Source organism: Bidens hawaiensis, unplaced genomic scaffold (assembly GCF_021521415.1).
Source record: "Bidens hawaiensis isolate Kalapana, Puna unplaced genomic scaffold, B.hawaiensis_p1.1 tig00009686_1, whole genome shotgun sequence".
Taxonomy (NCBI): Eukaryota; Viridiplantae; Streptophyta; class Magnoliopsida; order Asterales; family Asteraceae; genus Bidens; species Bidens hawaiensis.
Window position 1 is genome coordinate 573,042 of NW_027491726.1, and position 17,645 is coordinate 590,686.

The 17,645-nt window shown below is 37.1% G+C and overlaps 1 protein-coding gene and 1 long non-coding RNA gene across 5 annotated transcripts; one reads left to right on the top strand and one right to left on the bottom strand.

Annotated features, from left to right (window-relative positions):
• Nucleotides 1-1,693: 1,693 nt before the first annotated feature.
• On the bottom strand, nucleotides 1,694-5,603 carry LOC143533416 (uncharacterized). 4 transcript variants are annotated; one of them, XR_013135353.1, is made up of 5 exons: nucleotides 5,271-5,603; nucleotides 4,956-5,037; nucleotides 3,574-4,169; nucleotides 3,394-3,472; nucleotides 1,694-1,957 (listed from the first exon to the last, which is right to left on the bottom strand). It is a non-coding gene; the product is annotated as an uncharacterized LOC143533416 (long non-coding RNA). The 4 variants fall into 4 exon arrangements; XR_013135355.1 differs by lacking the exon at nucleotides 1,694-1,957 and adding an exon at nucleotides 2,550-2,876; XR_013135354.1 differs by lacking the exon at nucleotides 1,694-1,957 and adding an exon at nucleotides 2,550-2,876 and having other exon boundaries at nucleotides 3,059-3,472.
• Nucleotides 5,604-8,333: 2,730 nt separating this feature from the next.
• Nucleotides 8,334-15,566, top strand: LOC143533417 (eukaryotic translation initiation factor 4G-like). The gene is made up of 9 exons (XM_077028214.1): nucleotides 8,334-8,565; nucleotides 8,651-8,796; nucleotides 8,889-9,032; nucleotides 9,127-9,194; nucleotides 9,274-10,110; nucleotides 10,851-11,108; nucleotides 11,194-13,778; nucleotides 13,870-14,064; nucleotides 14,670-15,566. Exons 1-9 carry the CDS (start codon nucleotides 8,423-8,425, stop codon nucleotides 14,971-14,973), a joined length of 4,680 nt encoding a protein of 1,559 aa, XP_076884329.1. The 5' UTR covers nucleotides 8,334-8,422; the 3' UTR covers nucleotides 14,974-15,566.
• Nucleotides 15,567-17,645: the final 2,079 nt, after the last annotated feature.

Below are 17,645 nucleotides of genomic sequence, written 5' to 3' on the forward strand. Positions count from 1 at the left end.
ATAGAAAACACATACTTAAGTCAAACAATCTCTACTCTATTCTATTCAATGATCCAAGACCAACAGAAGGTAAGATATCATTTATCACAGCTGACCCAACCATTTAGAACCCGACATCGCAGCCCCAGGATGCCGAATGATCCGTTTGAATCCAGATCTAGCTTTATTCGGGTGTTTAATCAACCAAAAACGAGCTTAAGAGCCACCTTAGCTCAGATCTGGACACCCCAAAGCTACCTAGGTGATAAACAATCAAACTCCGGCCAACTATGGTGGTTAACGGCGGCTGATGGCGCCGGAATCGAAGAAAACCCTTAAAACGTTAAATAAGAAAGCTAGTCTGAAACATAAGGCGTATAAGTTTTGGGTCGTATAATTATACATGGCATGTATGTATATAAGCCGTATAAGTATTTACATCATATATGTATGTTAACATGTATGTTTAGCGTATATGTATATAAACATATAGGTATATGGTGTATATGTATATGTAATGTCGTGTATGTATGTCCGTATATGTATATGGCGTATATGTATATGTAATGTCGTGTATGTATGCCCGTATATGTATATAGCGTATATGTAAATGTAATGCCGTGTATGTATGCCCGTATATGTATATAGCATGTATGTATGCATGTAAACCGTGTATGTATGCTCGTATATGTATATAGCGTATATGTATGCACGTATATGTATGTAACGTGTGTGTATGTAGCATATATGTATGTGTACACCGTATATATATGTGTATACCACGTATATGTATATAACGTATATGTATGAGCACTATGTATGTATGCCATATATACACACACATATATATAGATGACATATATATGTATGACGTATATGTATATGAGCAAGGAATACGGACTTGTACGGCATACGCTAAGAACAAGGGATTAATTAATATAGAGGGTAATGTTTAAAATGAGAAAGACCTAGAAATATGATATAACTAGGAGTAGTTAAGTGATGCTTATTAATTGATACACAGTTAGACGTGCACAGCTCAAGAAGGGCATTACCATAAATTCAGAAAGGAATCGTTTACAGGTGAGTTTCTAGCCTCATTTCCTTGTTATGTTTTCGGGGTTGTGTGCATACTCGATGTGATTAGTTAATACACTTACCTTAAGTGGTAAGTGTATGTTATGTGAATGTTTTATAAAGTATATATGAATGATATAGAAGGGTATGTATGTACGAATGATAGTACGAAGAAATGTATGTATGAAGGTAAAAGTAAATGAAAAGGAGGGACCAGACCCTTATAATATCTGAGAGGATAAGGACCAGACCCTTATAATATCTGAGAGGATAGGGACCAGACCCTTATAATATCTGAGAGGTTATATGGCGAAAGGCTCTTTAATACGTATAATTATATACTAGTAAGAGTGCTCGCGCGTTGCGGCGGGGACACATTTGTGATTCAGTTCGTAGCGGCTCGAGCCCGCGCGTTGCGACAGGGTCGTATGATGGTTTTTGATAAAACTAAATTACTACTTTTCTAAAATGAATCAAAAGAGATCATGACATCATAAAATGGATAATCAAGTTATTTAGACTTTAGTCATCATGATAAAGTATTTTCTGATGCGTAAAACATTAACAAAGAAAATAAAAAAGAAAGAAAAGAATAAAAGAATTGCTTGAACATTGCATAGGAAGATTTATCCTTACATTCTGTACGTAACTCTTCTAGAACATCAAAAATTTGTCAAATGAAGTGTTGTCAATTTGCATCACCCAAAAGTAGTGTTGAGCCTAATTTACAATCATAAAAGTCCTATTTTGCTATTACAAGCCACTAATATAAGCTAGCTGTAATAACTTCCATTTTCCTGTATAAAGCCAAGTTACCCTTAATTGTTGCAGCATTTTATGTCCTTCCTATAACCCCTTTGGGGATGTCCATGAGTTCACATGTATCTGCAAATGGAGTTCCCTGCATAACCCAAAACATTCATCTCAGTATACACTACACACATTTTCAACACTATAGCTTCAATATGGTTTTAGCATACACAAAGTTTTTTTCTACCAAAAAACTTCAATCGAGTTTTAATATAGTTTCATTTTGCTTAAACTGAGTGACCAAAATAGAACTAAGAAACTTGATTATTGGTTAGTGACTTTTTTTTATTCACAGTTATTTCAAGTTACCGTTGAAATAACAATTGCTAAAGAGTAATCAAGTTTCACAATTGTTAATAACTTGAATACCTTTAGTAGTATTTATGGAGGCAAAGGTCAGCTTTTGGCTCAAACCGAACCAAAAACCCGTTATTGAGACTTTGAAAACCGTTTGATTTCAGTTTTATCATTCGCGCTGAAATTTTTTGGTAGAAAAAATAGGCCCAAAATAATGAATTTGAACCTAAAATTGAGACTAAATTTTTTTGTTAACTAATGATTAATCATTATTTCATACATTGATTATCCCTAGAGATGGCATGCTCTTTTTTGTCCTTGATGCTAGACTATCACCTTCATCAAGCACCAAATTGTTATTATATTTAGCCATTCTTTTATAAGCCTGCTAACAAGAACACGTACAATCATGTCAATCACATTTATTGCAAACTAAGATGATAAATGTGTTATATAAGCTGACAATTAATTAATTACCTAGCATTTGAGGCCACGTTTAGACCATTCTAAGTGTCGGCTGACGTGGCATGCCGGTTTTCCTCTTCTGAAGATCAAGCAAACGAATCACAAATGACAAAAGGGTAGGTTCTGTCATAGTCTATCATATCTGTTGATGCATATTTCTTCATGTGCAGCTCGGCTATGCATTCTCTGACATACAACAACTTAATGCAATGCTCGTCTGCCCCTATTGTTCGTCTGCCCCTATTATCCTTCATAAACATATATGTGAGTTCATACCAGTGTAACTCAAACAGTTGACGTTTAGTTATGGGCGCGTGGTTGTGTTATCCTGAATCACATTTTGATATTTATGATCGTTCAGTTTACGTTCATGTATGTGTCGCTAATATATTCAATTAAAAATTTTTTGGCTCATTAAAAGTTAGGATACCTTTAGGTACCAATTAGGCTCACTGAACCATAGATTTGCACCCGCAAACACAATATCCTTAGTTTATATAAATAAAATTGTTGTATAAAAGCATGAAAAGTTTACCATTTCATTTTAACGTGGTCGTTTTTAAATTCAATTTAAAAACGTTCATAGATATATGAACAAGGATATTCATTTAAAAAAAGTGTCATAAATGATACATTCCTCATGAGAAACTAAAATCCAAGGTCTGGTTTTTTTTTCCTTCCAAAAACTGACATAATTGTTACATTCCTTATCAACAACAATATGTTTTTTATTGACGGTAAAATAATAATAAAATAAAAATTTACCTGAGCATCACATATCGGAATCCCATACTGAACAGATGCAAAAACAATAGAGTCTCTGCTCGGCAACCAATACTGCAAGCTGCAAGGATAAACAAAACAAACATTCTTTACATGTCAAATCCTTATTAACAACATTCTTTACATAGTAATAGTAAAAAAACTTATAAAAATATTGGTTACCATAGGCATGCCTGCTTATATAGATCGGCGTCTTCCACCCCGAAAATTAATGCAAGAGAAAGAATTAGGCTTCCGCCAAGCATCCATGGTATATGTTGAGTGTGGGAATTACATACTACCTGGAATGGAACTATCCTTTGAACATTGTTGCACGAAAAACCTTCCCTGGCATCAAAAATGCCTAATTAGTTGGAATTTTTCACCAACTATAAAACTTATACATATACTGAAAGTGGTAAAAGAAAGTTGTATCTAAACAAAAATGAATCAATTGTATGTAAACCCTACCTCCCCCAAATATGAATAAACTAAAATTGAATCAATTGTATCTAAACCCTAACTCCCCCAAATCTGAATAAACTCAACAAAATCATTAGGATGACAAAACGTACCTGTTTAGGTCTAGTCAACAAAAAAATCCACAAAGGTATGCCTTGTATTGGAATCATTTCAAAAGGTACCTTGTGTTGGAATCATTTCGGTCCGTACGCTTCACACGAAGTGTGTGAACTTTCTGTCTCTACTTTACATTATGTTGATTGAACCGAAGCGGCTCCAACCCGAGCCAGTTTAATATTTGGAACCGGTTTGTGCACCTAAAATGAAGATGGCAAAAAAAATTACTCAAAAGAAATGAACCATCCTAAAATAGAAAATTAGTCAACAAAAAAGCCGCCAGCTTATATGTGTAAAGAAAAAAATCCCGTGCTTTGAAAACTAAGGTTAGAGAGCTATATACAACTCTAAACTACACAAGTTCATCTAAAAATAAGAACAAAATAGACAATTAACCCCCAAAATTTTCCGCATGCCATGAGAAAAGCTTTTGGGTCCGCCACAGCCCCCTAAACCGCTTATGACACGTTTAACCGAGCGTAACTCATAAAAATCTTAAGCTTGCTAAGATAACCCAACAAATGTCATGACCAATATACTCCTTTAGCTTACAAATAAGGGAAAAAAAATCCTCTGGCGAACTTATCGCATACATTTTTAAAATAGCCTGTGTTGACCCGAACCAAGCCGATACCCTTTCAAAAGGGCCCATTTTGACCCTAACCAAACCGAAAACTTTAATAAACAACATGTTTTGACATGAACCAAACCAAGAAAAACCGAATTGCTGAACTGAACCAGTATGCAAAACTAAATAACTGAAAATGACTTAAACGAAACCAAAGGGTCATGGTTGTTCGGTTAACCGCAAGTCGATTATAGTTATGATTTTGGGTAAAAACCCCTACTTTGAACTAAACAGCTCAAAACTGAATAAATGAATCAAACCAACATGCATATTTGTGATATAAAATTTGAATAATAATAATAATAATAACAACAATAATAATAATAATAATAATAATAATAATAATAATAAAACTCACTGGATGCAAGTGGCCTCTAACAAAAGTTACACCAGCAAAGCCCAACGATCCTCACAATACCATAGTTGATTCTTGTTATAACCTGCGCAATCATAATATGTTAAAATTAGGAATACATATACCAATGATTTCAATTATTTGTCAAAATTCTTTACATAATCTCTATTACTACATTCTCCACATACCATAAAAGAAAATATAAAAACCATAAAAGAAGATTGAAGCAAAATAACAAGATCGATGACAACTAATTTCTAAAAACCACAAAGAAAACAATAAAAAAAAAAAGCCAAGTTATCCAGATTATAGACGTACTGTACAGAGACGATCATCGTTAGAGGTTCCGGTGGATGGTTGTTTCTTGCATTGCATCAATCATTGATGTTGTGATTTTTGCTTTATAGGTATAGTTCTGTTTGTAAAAGGCATTTGAGAGAGCGATGGTGTAATTCCATTCGATTTCATCTTCAATGATAATAGGGCAATCGTCTGCAAGATTTGATTAGGTACTATAACGGTGGTTTATTTTAATTGATGGCATATTAATTGCAATTGAAGGTAGCAAGCCAGAGATAAATCGAGTGTGGATTGTAATAAATTGAGGCCGGAGTGAATGGATGGTCGCCTAAAACTGAAGTTTGAAGTCATCGGTGGATGTAAAGTAAAATAAATTATTAAAGTATGAAAGAAGGAAAGTAAGAAGGTAAGAACGAAGATATATACTTATGTATGTATAAAAGAAGGTAGAGTCTAAATGTATGAAGTATGTGAATGTATTGTATGTTGCTTGATTAACTAAAACTCATTTAACGTAGCTGACTTTTAGTATGCACGCAGGTAAATTAATTAAAGCAGCTGGCCTAGACACATGGCATGATCTGAAGTGGCTGGCATCCGAAGAAGAATTGTCATGATGTTTTATGTTATGTTCAAAGACAAGATTTGAATGTTTTGTATTGAATGGTTGACTTTTATTATTCCACGAAAAGTTTTAAATAAACTTTTATATTTAGAACTGTGTTTATGAGTAAATCCAACGTCAAAGTAGGGCACCGGGATCAGGGTCTTACGCAATAGATGGCCAAGCCGCACCAAACATTACAGTTATACTATATAATAACTAGTGTTTTACTCGGCGCGTTGCGCTGGGACAAATTGATAAAACCCAAGTGTTATCAGTCTTGAGGTTGAGGCAGCAATTTGACGCGAATTCGGTCGGTTTCAGTTACATGTCTTAATGTACCGGAACTAAAACCAAAAATAAAACAAAAAAATTATTAAAATTGGGATAGACCAATAGGGTGGCGTTGGTCAATAAGACTCGAGCGTTGGTAAAACCCGATAGTTGTCGATCCTGGACGTAGAGGCATTTAATTTATGCAAATTCAGTGGCTCCCACCGTGTTTGTTACGATACCGAAACTAAAAAAAAATTCAACATCCGGTCGGTTTTCTTTACGTTTGTTCTGCACTGGAACTAAAACAAAACGCAGTGAGTTTACGCAGATTCTGTCGGTTTCCATCAATTCGTTACGATACCATGGTAAAGCTAAGAGTTAAAACTAAAAAAGTCGTCAAATTAAGATATAGAAAAGAAAATATATAAACGGCGTTTATTCGGTCGCTAAAACCCGGGTTTTGGCAAAACTGAGCGTTGTCGGTCCCGATGTTGGGGCACTAGGTAGACGTGAATTCGGCCGGGTTTGGTTACGTTTTGATGGTACCGAAATAAAACAAAAGGGTTTGTAAAATTTGGTCGTTGATAAACCCTAGTGTTGTCGGTCCCAAACGTTGGATGGCAGGTCAGTAAAACCTGGGCATTGTCGGACCCAGTGTTGGGGCACTGAGTCGAAGCGAATTTGGTTTTACGTTTGTGAGGGTTCTGAAACTAAAACAAAACGTTTGGTAAACCCCGGTCGTTGGTAAAAATCGAACGTTATGACGACGAGTCTACGTGAATAACCATTTAGTTATCAAATTAAAAAAACATAAATGGTTCGGTCCAATCATACGGTGCCACATGGACCAATCATTAGTCATGCGGCACTAAAGTTATCATTTGTATTATATAATAATAATAATAATAATAATAATAATAATGATCACTATGGACCATGAGGCGATAAAAATATAATTAACTATAAGAAAAACCATCGTACAACTAGAGTAAGGTAAACAAAAATTCAATCACCAAAGTAAAAAGCTTGTTTAGGATTTAAAATATATTTCCTTAATTTTTAATGTCAACTTGTTTTACATGTCTTTCCCTTATATACCTCGTGCATGCTTCCTCACTTTATTACACTCCATGTCCACGTCAAGAATCAACGTAACGTAACTTTCTTTCTCATTCTCACACTTCTTCCGGTTTTCTCAACAACATAACGTCCAACACAATTTAATTCTAACTGAACATGACCCAACATATGACAACATTTGTCTTAACAAAAAAAGCTACCACCTTACCCCTGACAAGTATAAACTTTACCATCTTACCCCCGAGATGTATAAACTTACAACTAGAGAATGGTTGACACTAAGCAAATCACCAAATTATAAAAGGTCAACTAGATTTTAAAACATGTTTCCCAAATTTTTAGTGTAAGCGTGTCTTACATGTTTTCCTCTTATATACCTCGTGTTTGTTTACTCAATTCATTACACCTCAAGTCCATGTCGAGAATCAACATAACTTTCTTTCCCATTCTCAAACTTCTTCCGGTTCCTCAACAACGTAACGTCCAACATAATTAATTCCAAAAAAACAAGACCCGACATATCACAACATCAAAAATTACCATCTTACCCTCGACAAGTATGAAATTTACCATCCTACCTCAAGCCACGTATTCAATGCTACTAATAAGGTTCACCCCCCTCCCCCCTCCCATGTATACCTCGTGTTTGTTTCCTCACTTTGTTACACCTCACGCCCACAATCAACAAACATTTCTCTCCCACTCTCATAATTCTTCGGTTCCTCAACAACGTAACGTACAACACAATTTAATTCGAAAAAAACAAAACATGAACATATTAAAATTTACCATCCTACCCTCTTAACATGTATCGTATACTAGTTATATTAAGGTCTCCCCTTACAAACACATCACTTCTTTTTATTATTATTCGAAGGGTTCTTACTTCTTCTTCGAATGCTCTACCGACCCATTCGGCCGGACTCTTTCGATCTATCAATAAACCCATCTTTCACCGCCGGTCTTATACTTTCCAATATTATTATTATTGTTCACTAAACCCTAATTATCTATCTTTCTTACTTCTGTCTGGTAAGTAATTAACCACAAATTCACATGCTTTTTACACTTTCTTGTAATGTTATGATAATAATTGTCGAATTACTGTTAATTCTTTTCAGGGTATTCTTTCTTTGAGATCCAAGTGACGTAATTGTTAGGTTTATTATTAATTAAACAATAGAATAGTGGTGTGATTTGAATTGGATATATGTCCGTCAATCAATCAAGAAGACCCGGTCGATCAGCTAATCCGAATTCGCCCAGGAACTCGTATGGCGGTGGTGGGAGAGGCGGCGGCAGCGGTGGCAGTAACGCGGGTCCTCCTTCGTCTGCGTTTTATTCGAATAAAAGGTGAAATAAATTTAGGGTTTGTTTGTTTATGTGGAATTTGAATTAGGGTTTGTTTTGATTTTTTAATTTATTTGTTTTTTTATAGCTACAAGAAAGTGGTTAGTAATGCACCAGGAGCCCAGGTTAGAGTAACCGGTCCGGGTCCTAACCCGAACCCGAACAACACGAATGTGAGTGCGACTGGTGGTCGGGGTCAACCGAATGGGGCGCATGTTCAACCGCCGTTAAGAGGTGTGTTTTTTGTTTGCAACATGCAACATAATTTGTATAATTCTTTTTTTACGTTTTTGTTAAATTTTGTATTGTTTGTATAATTATTGTAGGAACGCCTGATGCATCAGTAGGAGCTACTGTAAAGCCGGTTGATGCACCGGTTCTTAAAAGCACACCAGGCCTGCCGAAGGCTCCACAGAGTAACGCGGTTTCTCACGGTTCTGGCACCACGGGCTCCTCTACTCCTGTTAAGGGTACCGATTTTGTTATTTTCAGAATTAAAAAAATTAATTTTTAGTATTAATTTGGGTTGGGAAGTTGTTTTATGATGCTTTTGTCTGTTATTAGGTCCAGCGGATGCGTCTAAGGGGTTTCCTCTTCAGTTCGGGTCAATTAGTCCCGGTGCTTTAATGCAGGTATATATTTGTCACTATGTGGAAATAACATGTGTTTGAATTACGATTTATAATGTAATTATAAGCTTATGTTTTATAGGTACCAGCTCGAACGAGCTCTGCCCCACCAAATTTGGATGAGCAGAAACGGGCCCAGGCCCAGGCTCAAGCTCAGGCTCGTCAAAATCCAGTTGTTCCAAACCAACATTTACCAAGGAAAGATTCCGGGCCTGTCGATCAGCCCATTGAGGCCCGCCCTGTTTCAAAAGAGAAAAAAGACGTGCTTTCTACACCTCCCGGGCCCGTTGCAGCGCATGTTCAGAAACCTAGCGGGCCTCCTATGCCCGCTATCCCGACTGGTGTTTCCATGCAAATGCCATTTCATCAATCTCCAATTCACATTCCATTTGGCGGCCCAAATCCACAACTGCAAGCTCAAAACATAGCTGCCAATACTGTCCCGATCCCCATGCATTTACCAGTCGGTAATCCACCGCCACAAGTGCCGCCACAGGTGTTTGTACCTGGTATGCAACATCAAGGAATCATTCATCAAAGTCAAGGTTTGACTTTCTCGGGTCCTCAGCTCGGGAACATGGGTGGGATGGGGATGGGGTTAGGGCCACAGTACCAGCAACAGCCCGTGGGTAATGTTAATTATGGCGGTGCACGGAGGACGGTGAAGATAACTCACCCAGACACTCATGAGGAGCTGTGTCTCGGTAAGAAGACGGATGGGTATCCGAATGGTGGTGGGTCTTCGGGTCAAAGGCCACAGATGGTTCAGTCTCAGGCGTTTCCTCCTGCTGGTCATCCCATTAACTTTTATTCTAATTCTTACAATGCTAGTCCCCTTTTTACACCGCCACCTGGTTCTAACCCTTTGACTAGTTCGCATTCAACTCCTAGTTCTCAGCCGGCAAGGTTCTATCCTCAGGTTAGCTTCCAATCTACGCCCCCTCACCATCACGTACGCACGCACACATATAGATAGATATATTTGTTTATGTATATAGGTTTGGGTTATGCTAAAATAGAGTTTATTTGTCTAAAAAAGTGTAAAAAGGAAATTAACATCATGCTTAAAATTAAAGATGCCATGTGTTAATTTTCATTCTACACGTTTTAGGCAAAATTTTCATTTTAGCATAACCCAACCCTATGTATATATGTGTATGAGTATGTTTATGCTGGGGTTTATAATAGAAAGCTAAATTATTGCAAGAACAAAAAGTACTAGCCTAACGCTTTTAATTTTTTTTATCAATGATTCATATCTTCTAAAGTTTCTACTTGATATATACAAATGCGTTTTTTATATGTACATAAAAGACCATTGAACTAATTTGTTTATATAGTATAGATATTTTTATTTTTAAATGGCTATCTATACATATTTTAGTTGTATAGCCTATACATGACTTGCACAAGTATAGGTTTTATAAATAAAGGAAATTTGTAACTCTTTTGTTTTTGAATTTTTTGCTTTTTAACCATTTTCTTGTATCTAAAAAATTTTTAGGCCTGAAAAAATGAAAGATTTATTTTTGTTTTTGTTCTCTTAAAACACTATCTTTTTCCTAGAATCGTTCCTATATACGCGCGCGCACATACACATACATGTATTAGGTACAGTCGCTCTAGAAGGGATACTTAATATGGTTTTGGTATTCACAGGCTTCCAAACAGGTGACGATAAAACAACCGGCAATTAGTTCACATGCAGAAAAGGTTGTTGACTCAGCGGACAAAACTCAAAGAGCAGGCGGAGAAGGTCAACCTCATAAAGATTCAGAGACGGTTGCTGGAAGCTCTTTACCACAGCCTGAGAATTTGACCAATACTTCTGCTGTTGAGGCGGAAGTTCCAAAAGCGACAGTTAATAAGTCTGGCTCTTTTAAAGAGGAACAGAAACAGCCTTCTAAAACGGATAAGGTATTTATTATTTTGGTGTTCTTTTTACTATTGGTATGGCTATTTACAATTTTTAATTTGGATTTTCGCTGCTTGTTTTTAACAGATTGGTGGGCAAACAACCTCTGTTTCAAATGCCAGTGGAGTTCAAGAAACATCACAGTTGTCGTCTTTATCCTCGGAAATCAGCAAGGACGTGTCAGAAACTAGCAATAAAGTTGAAGAGCCTTCACATGTTTCTGACTTGTCCTCAAAATGTTATAGTAACGAAAAAGGCGCTGACTTTAACCCTAAAGTTGAAGAATCCAATGTGGAGTCAAAAGAACTTGTTAAAGAATCTGTTGAGCAGAATCAAGATAGCACAGTCTCGGATGTAACTGCAAGTAATATTCATGTTGATGTTTCTAGTGCTGAAACTACATTAAATATGGGATCTTTGGTTGATGATAAGAAAGACAATCAAGTAAGCGAGGCTGAGGTTGAACAAGTAAACAGTAGAGAATCTATTACGGTTTCTGTTCCAGAGACTTCATCTTTGACTTTGGAAGTAGAAGCTACAGACTTGATTTCTCCATCTTCTAGTAGTAAGGCCAAGGGTAATACTGGAGCTAAAGGGAAAAAGAATTTTAAAGAAATCTTGAAAAATGCTGACGCGCGTGGGACAACTTCTGACCTTTATAATGCTTATAAACGCCCTGAAGAAAAGAAAGAAACTTTATCTGCTACTGAAACTGCTGAAAACTCGAACGCATCTGTTAATGCTACTTCTGAAAAAGACACCGTCTTGTCACGCGGACCAACTAAAGCTGAGCCAGAAGATTGGGAGGACGCTGCAGACATTTCTACTCCCAAAATTGGAATGGGTTTGAAACAGAAACATCACAGTGAGGATGACAATGATGGAATGACTAAAAAGTATTCCAGAGACTTCCTACTGAAATTCTCTGACCACTGCCCTGATCTTCCGGAAGGTTTCGAGATTACAAATGATATAGCGGAAGTGTTTGTAGCAACTGGTGGTAATATGACCCGTGAGCCATACCCGAGCCCAGGCAGAGGTGGTGGTGACAGGTCAGGGGCAGGGTCACGGCTCGACCGGCGCCCGAGTAATGTCGGACTTGATGACAGATGGAGTAAAGGGTCAGGAGGACCCATGGGTCCTGGATGGGACCCCAACATGGGCTACCCGGCAAGAGGGAACCATGGTGCGTTGAGGACCCCACGTGGTCAACCACCTGGTCAGTCCCCTGGCCCACAGATGCAACGTAATAATTCAGATTCTGATAGGTGGCAACGCACTGGTTATCAAAAGGGTTTGATGCCATCTCCTCATACCCCAGTGATGCATAAAGCTGAGAAGAAGTATGAAATTGGGAAAGTAACAGATGAGGAGCAAGCAAAACAAAGGAGATTGAAAAGTATTTTGAACAAGTTGACCCCACAAAACTTCGAAAAACTGTTTGAACAAGTCAAACAAGTTAATATCGACAATGCGGATACCCTGTCAGGTGTGATCGGTCAAATATTTGACAAGGCTTTGATGGAACCGACTTTTGTTGAGATGTATGCCAACTTCTGCTCTCGTTTGGCTATTGAGTTACCCGGTTTTGGTGAAGATAACGAGAAGATTACATTTAAGAGATTATTATTGAATAAATGTCAAGAGGAGTTTGAAAGAGGGGAGAGAGAGGAAGAAGAAGCAAACCGAACAGAAGAAGAAGGCGAGATTAAGCAGAGTGAAGAGGAACATGAAGAGAAACGGGTCAAGGCCCGAAGACGTATGTTGGGTAATATTAGACTTATTGGTGAGTTATACAAGAAAAGAATGTTGACCGAAAGAATCATGCATGAGTGCATAAAGAAACTGTTAGGGTTTAACCAGAACACTACTGATGAGGAAAACATCGAGGCCTTGTGCAAGTTGATGAGTACAATTGGGGGGATGATTGATCACGTGAAAGCCAAAGAACACATGGATGTGTATTTTGACATGATGTCAAAGTTATCAAATAATATGACACTTTCTTCACGAGTGCGATTCATGTTAAAAGACTCGATTGACCTTAGAAAGAATAAGTGGCAGCAAAGAAGGAAGGTCGAAGGCCCAAAAAAGATTGACGAGGTTCATCGGGATGCTCATCAAGAACGTCAGGCCCAATCTAGCAGACTGGCTCGTGGGCCTAACTCTATTTCGTCACTTAGGAGAGGAGGTCAGCCCATGGACTTTAGCCCAAGAGGGCCAGCAGGTGTTTTACCTTCAAACCCTCAAATGGGTGGTGGTTATCGTGGATTACCGCAACAACAGAGTCGTGGTTTTGGTAATCAAGATTCAAGATTTGATGCGTTTGAGAATAGGACTTTGTCGGTTTCTGTGAGACCCATGGGTGACGAGACTATAACCCTCGGGCCACAAGGTGGGTTAGCCAGGGGGATGTCGGTTAGGGGTCAGCAGTCTATGCAAGGTGTTGCTGGTCCTAATAACGGTTATGGTGGTTATCGTCCACGTGATGATATGGCTTCAAGAAACATACCTGAAAGGACTTCTCGACCCGTTTATGACCAGGTTCCACCATCACAACCTGAACATACTCGGGTGTCTACTCCCCCGCAAAGTGAGCCTTCAGATAAGGCGGTTTTGTCTGAAGATCGTTTACATGAGATGTCCATTCAAGCAATCAAAGAGTTTTACAGGTAAACAATTATATGATGAATTTTGTCTCGTGGATAATAATGTTCTTGTATTTTTGATTGGTTTGAATATATATGTTTATATTGTTTTCAGTGCAAGAGATGAAAAGGAAGTTGCTTTATGCATCAAAGAACTAAACGCACCTGGGTTTTATCCAACGATGATATCCATTTGGGTTACTGATTCGTTCGAGAGGAAGGACACGGAACGGGATTCACTTGCTAAGCTTCTCATCAATCTTGCTAAATCCCAAGAAAACATTCTAACTCAGGAATCACTTGTTAGAGGGTAAGTAATGCTAAATTTTCAATTATTACTTTTTATAAACCTGGCAAAACGGACGGGCTAGGTAACGGGTTGAAACGAGTTCAGGCCAAAACGGGCTGATTCAGAAAGTAGCAGTTTGGTTCAGGTCCAAATGGGATCTGATCAAAATTAGCTCTTCTGAAATGGGTCATTTAAAAAAAAGAGTATTAAGATGGGCTCAGTCTACTACATTTTCTGGCAAAAATGGGCGGGTTGGTTAACGGGTCCAAACAGGCTTGGACCAAAGTGAGCTTGTCTGAAATCGGTAATTGTAGAATCAAAAGGGGTTCACCCTGCTACATTTTTCATTAAATTAATCTTAATAAGGCTGGCAGTTTTAATTGCTTTTCAATAAGCTCGCCTGAATGGGTCATTTTTAAAAATGGTATCAAAGGGGTTTTACCCATCTAGAATTTCAATAATTACTTTTTAATCAGCTTAGCAAAACAAGTTTTGACCAAAATGGGCTCGTTTTATAATGGGCTATTTATGTAAATAAAGTGTCAAAACAGGTTCACCTGCTGTAGTTGCTTTTTAATGGTTCAAATATAAGGTTTTGGTTTCTAATCTTTTATTACATTCTCCAGATTCGAATCCGTTTTATCAACATTGGAGGAGTCTGTGAATGATGCACCAAGAGCAGCCGAGTTTCTGGGTCGTATGCTTGCAAGAATACTTATAGAAAACCTCATTCCTTTCAAACAAGTTTCGCGTATAATATATGAAGGCGGGGAGGAAGAAGGGCAGCTTGTGGAAGCAGGTCTTGCAACCGAGGTTCTTGGAGTCATTCTAGAGATAATCAAATCAGAAAAAGGTGACCCGTTTTTGAACGATCTACGCGCGTCTTCTGACATTCGATTAGAAAGTTTCCGCTCACCGAGTCTTAAATAAACATCAAGGTTAGATAAGTTTATTTAGATCATAAGAGTGAAGATGCTCGTTTTATCTTTGCAAGGATACATTTTTTTTTCGCGGGTGAGAAATCGTTGGTATATTATCCGTTGTGGTTTTAAATATATCAACAAAGAAAAAAAATTTAAATGTTGTCCTTGAAGGTGTCAATGAGCATCTACATTTTGACAGGCTGATTTCATTTTTTTTGCTTTTATACTTCAAACATGTATTTACTAGGTTTTTTTGGTCATACTTTTGTGTGCATTATATTTGAACATTTGCTATATCTTTTCTTTTAATACTTTTATTTTTTTTTTGTCGTATCTGAAGTCGTGTATGACGACTTTGACCAAGATTGAGATTTGTTAGTTGAAAACTTATAACATGAAATTCTCCAAAAGATTATCAATTGTATTGATCACGTTTTGAATGAGCGAGATTTCACTATTCACCCCGAATTACCAAATTGATGGACAAACATGTGTAATCCCACAATGTTGATGTTTGTTGTCCAAATTCAGAATGCTTCTTCTATCTTCATAGTCTCGTTGCAGAGTCAGACTGTAATGCGACTATGAAACACTTTGAGATTGAGTGCTGGCTTGTAGTGCGATCACGGGTAGCTTAAGTTTTTAGTTTTTGTATAAAAAAACGACGAGTATATGCGCTCACTGATACTTGATCGTGTCTCTGCAAGAGCTCATGACCATTCTGTTGTTGACAAATAAAGTTGTCTCAATGAAAAGATTATATGTTGATTATATATTATATATGTATTAGAGCATTCTCGTTGGAATCTCCATAAGTTTATCATTAAGTTTTGTTTACATTTATAACCCTTGTGTCTCATTCTTCATGTTTGAGGTACAAGCTAAAATGCTTGAGGTATTATCTTTAAATTTTAGAGACGAGAATGGTAATGGGAATTCTATACATAAGTGAGAAATACTTTAAAATGTAGAAGAAGATAACACTCCATTGTGAGTGCTAAAGTTTTAAGGTGGTAGTTTTTAGTTTTATTTACTGATTAAGACACTTAGTTTGTCTAAATATAATGTTTGTACACCACAAAACTAGGACTAACAAGCAATAAACTAAACAATACTCGCATGAAACCGAGGGGTGAGGCATCAATCTCAGTACTTGGTAGCAGGAGTAACTGTTTTGGGTTTTCATATAACATGCTACAAGCCTATACAAGATGCCTATCGTTGGGCGAGGGAGGGGTGTACATATCATTCTTAAATCTTAATTCTTATTTCTAACTAGAATTTTCACCCCTCGCGTTGCGGTGGGGTGTGAAACCATAACCGAAGACATCCAAAAGTTACCACGAAATCCGTTGTTACCACCTCTACCAACACATAACCACCGTAGCCAACAGTTACTACACAATATCTAACTCAAAACAGTTTAGGTTGTTTCGGCACACTGCCATTCGCTTCGCGATACTTGCTACTATATATGGTGCTGGCATATAGAGTAATTATGTAAATTGGCTCAGACGCCATCACCGCCAATAAAAATGATTTAACTGATAATATGGGCCTGCAAACAACACCCAAATGAGAAAATTAAACAAACACCATTAGATGTCAAACCCTTCATTGCAGTACAAACTTTCAGCAATCCACTGGGAATCCAATTACAAAAAATAATCCAAGAAAACAAACTTAGCAAATTATTAAGAAAAAGGAGTCATGGTATTTCATAAATTGAAACCTGTATTAAATCTGAAGCACATTTACATCCAAAAACCAAAAAGGTAACCACAGTTGACAATTTAAGAGAGTAAATTTGACAGTCTTTGAATTTTAAAGTTATGAGCCACTTCCAATTTGATTTTTATATATTTAATTTGAATTTTATTTTATTATTTTTTTTTTGTTGGGGGGGGGGGGGGGGGGGTGTTTGACTAAATAAACCTGCAAATCACATGTTCCCAAAAACTTTTGAAAGTATCCAAACTATCACAACATTAGCAAAGTTACATGTTTGTAGCATCTACAATCACATATTTACTTCATACCCGAACTTTTGAGAAATAAATAGCTAAAAATCATGATTGTACATCTACTGTAGATCCGAATCTTCCGTTACAACCCGTAACTACAAACCAGCCCACCCGTAAGTACAAACCAGCCCGAAAGGACCGAACTACTGCAAATTCCATTTGCAACTTCAAAATGGACTTCAAGTGCTGCACTTTTGACCAAAACAATTGCAAGACTCGACTTTAAGTTGTCCTTCGTTTTGAAATATAATTTGAATTCCAATTGGTCTGTAGCTTTATTTAAATTGTAATCTTGACCAATAGTATTAATAATAATATAATAATAACATGTATCATCAATTGCATGGGAAATAATCATCAATGATTTACTGTTGCTGAATATAAGCAAGGCCCTCGCTTACCTCCATATGTTCTGATAATTTGTGCTAGGTGAAATACAAATTCCAAAAATAATCATCCTAATTCAGCATGTTACAATCCCTAAATTAGACAAGAAAGGAGTGAAGGATCGTTGGAAGTTGGTAGCAGGTAAGATGACGGCGGTGGAGACTACGTGGAAATGACAGTCACACATACCAATCTGAAGGGTGTACAAAATTTGTTGCACAACGTACAAACTTAGTAGCACAACAAAGTTGTTAATTGTATATATACT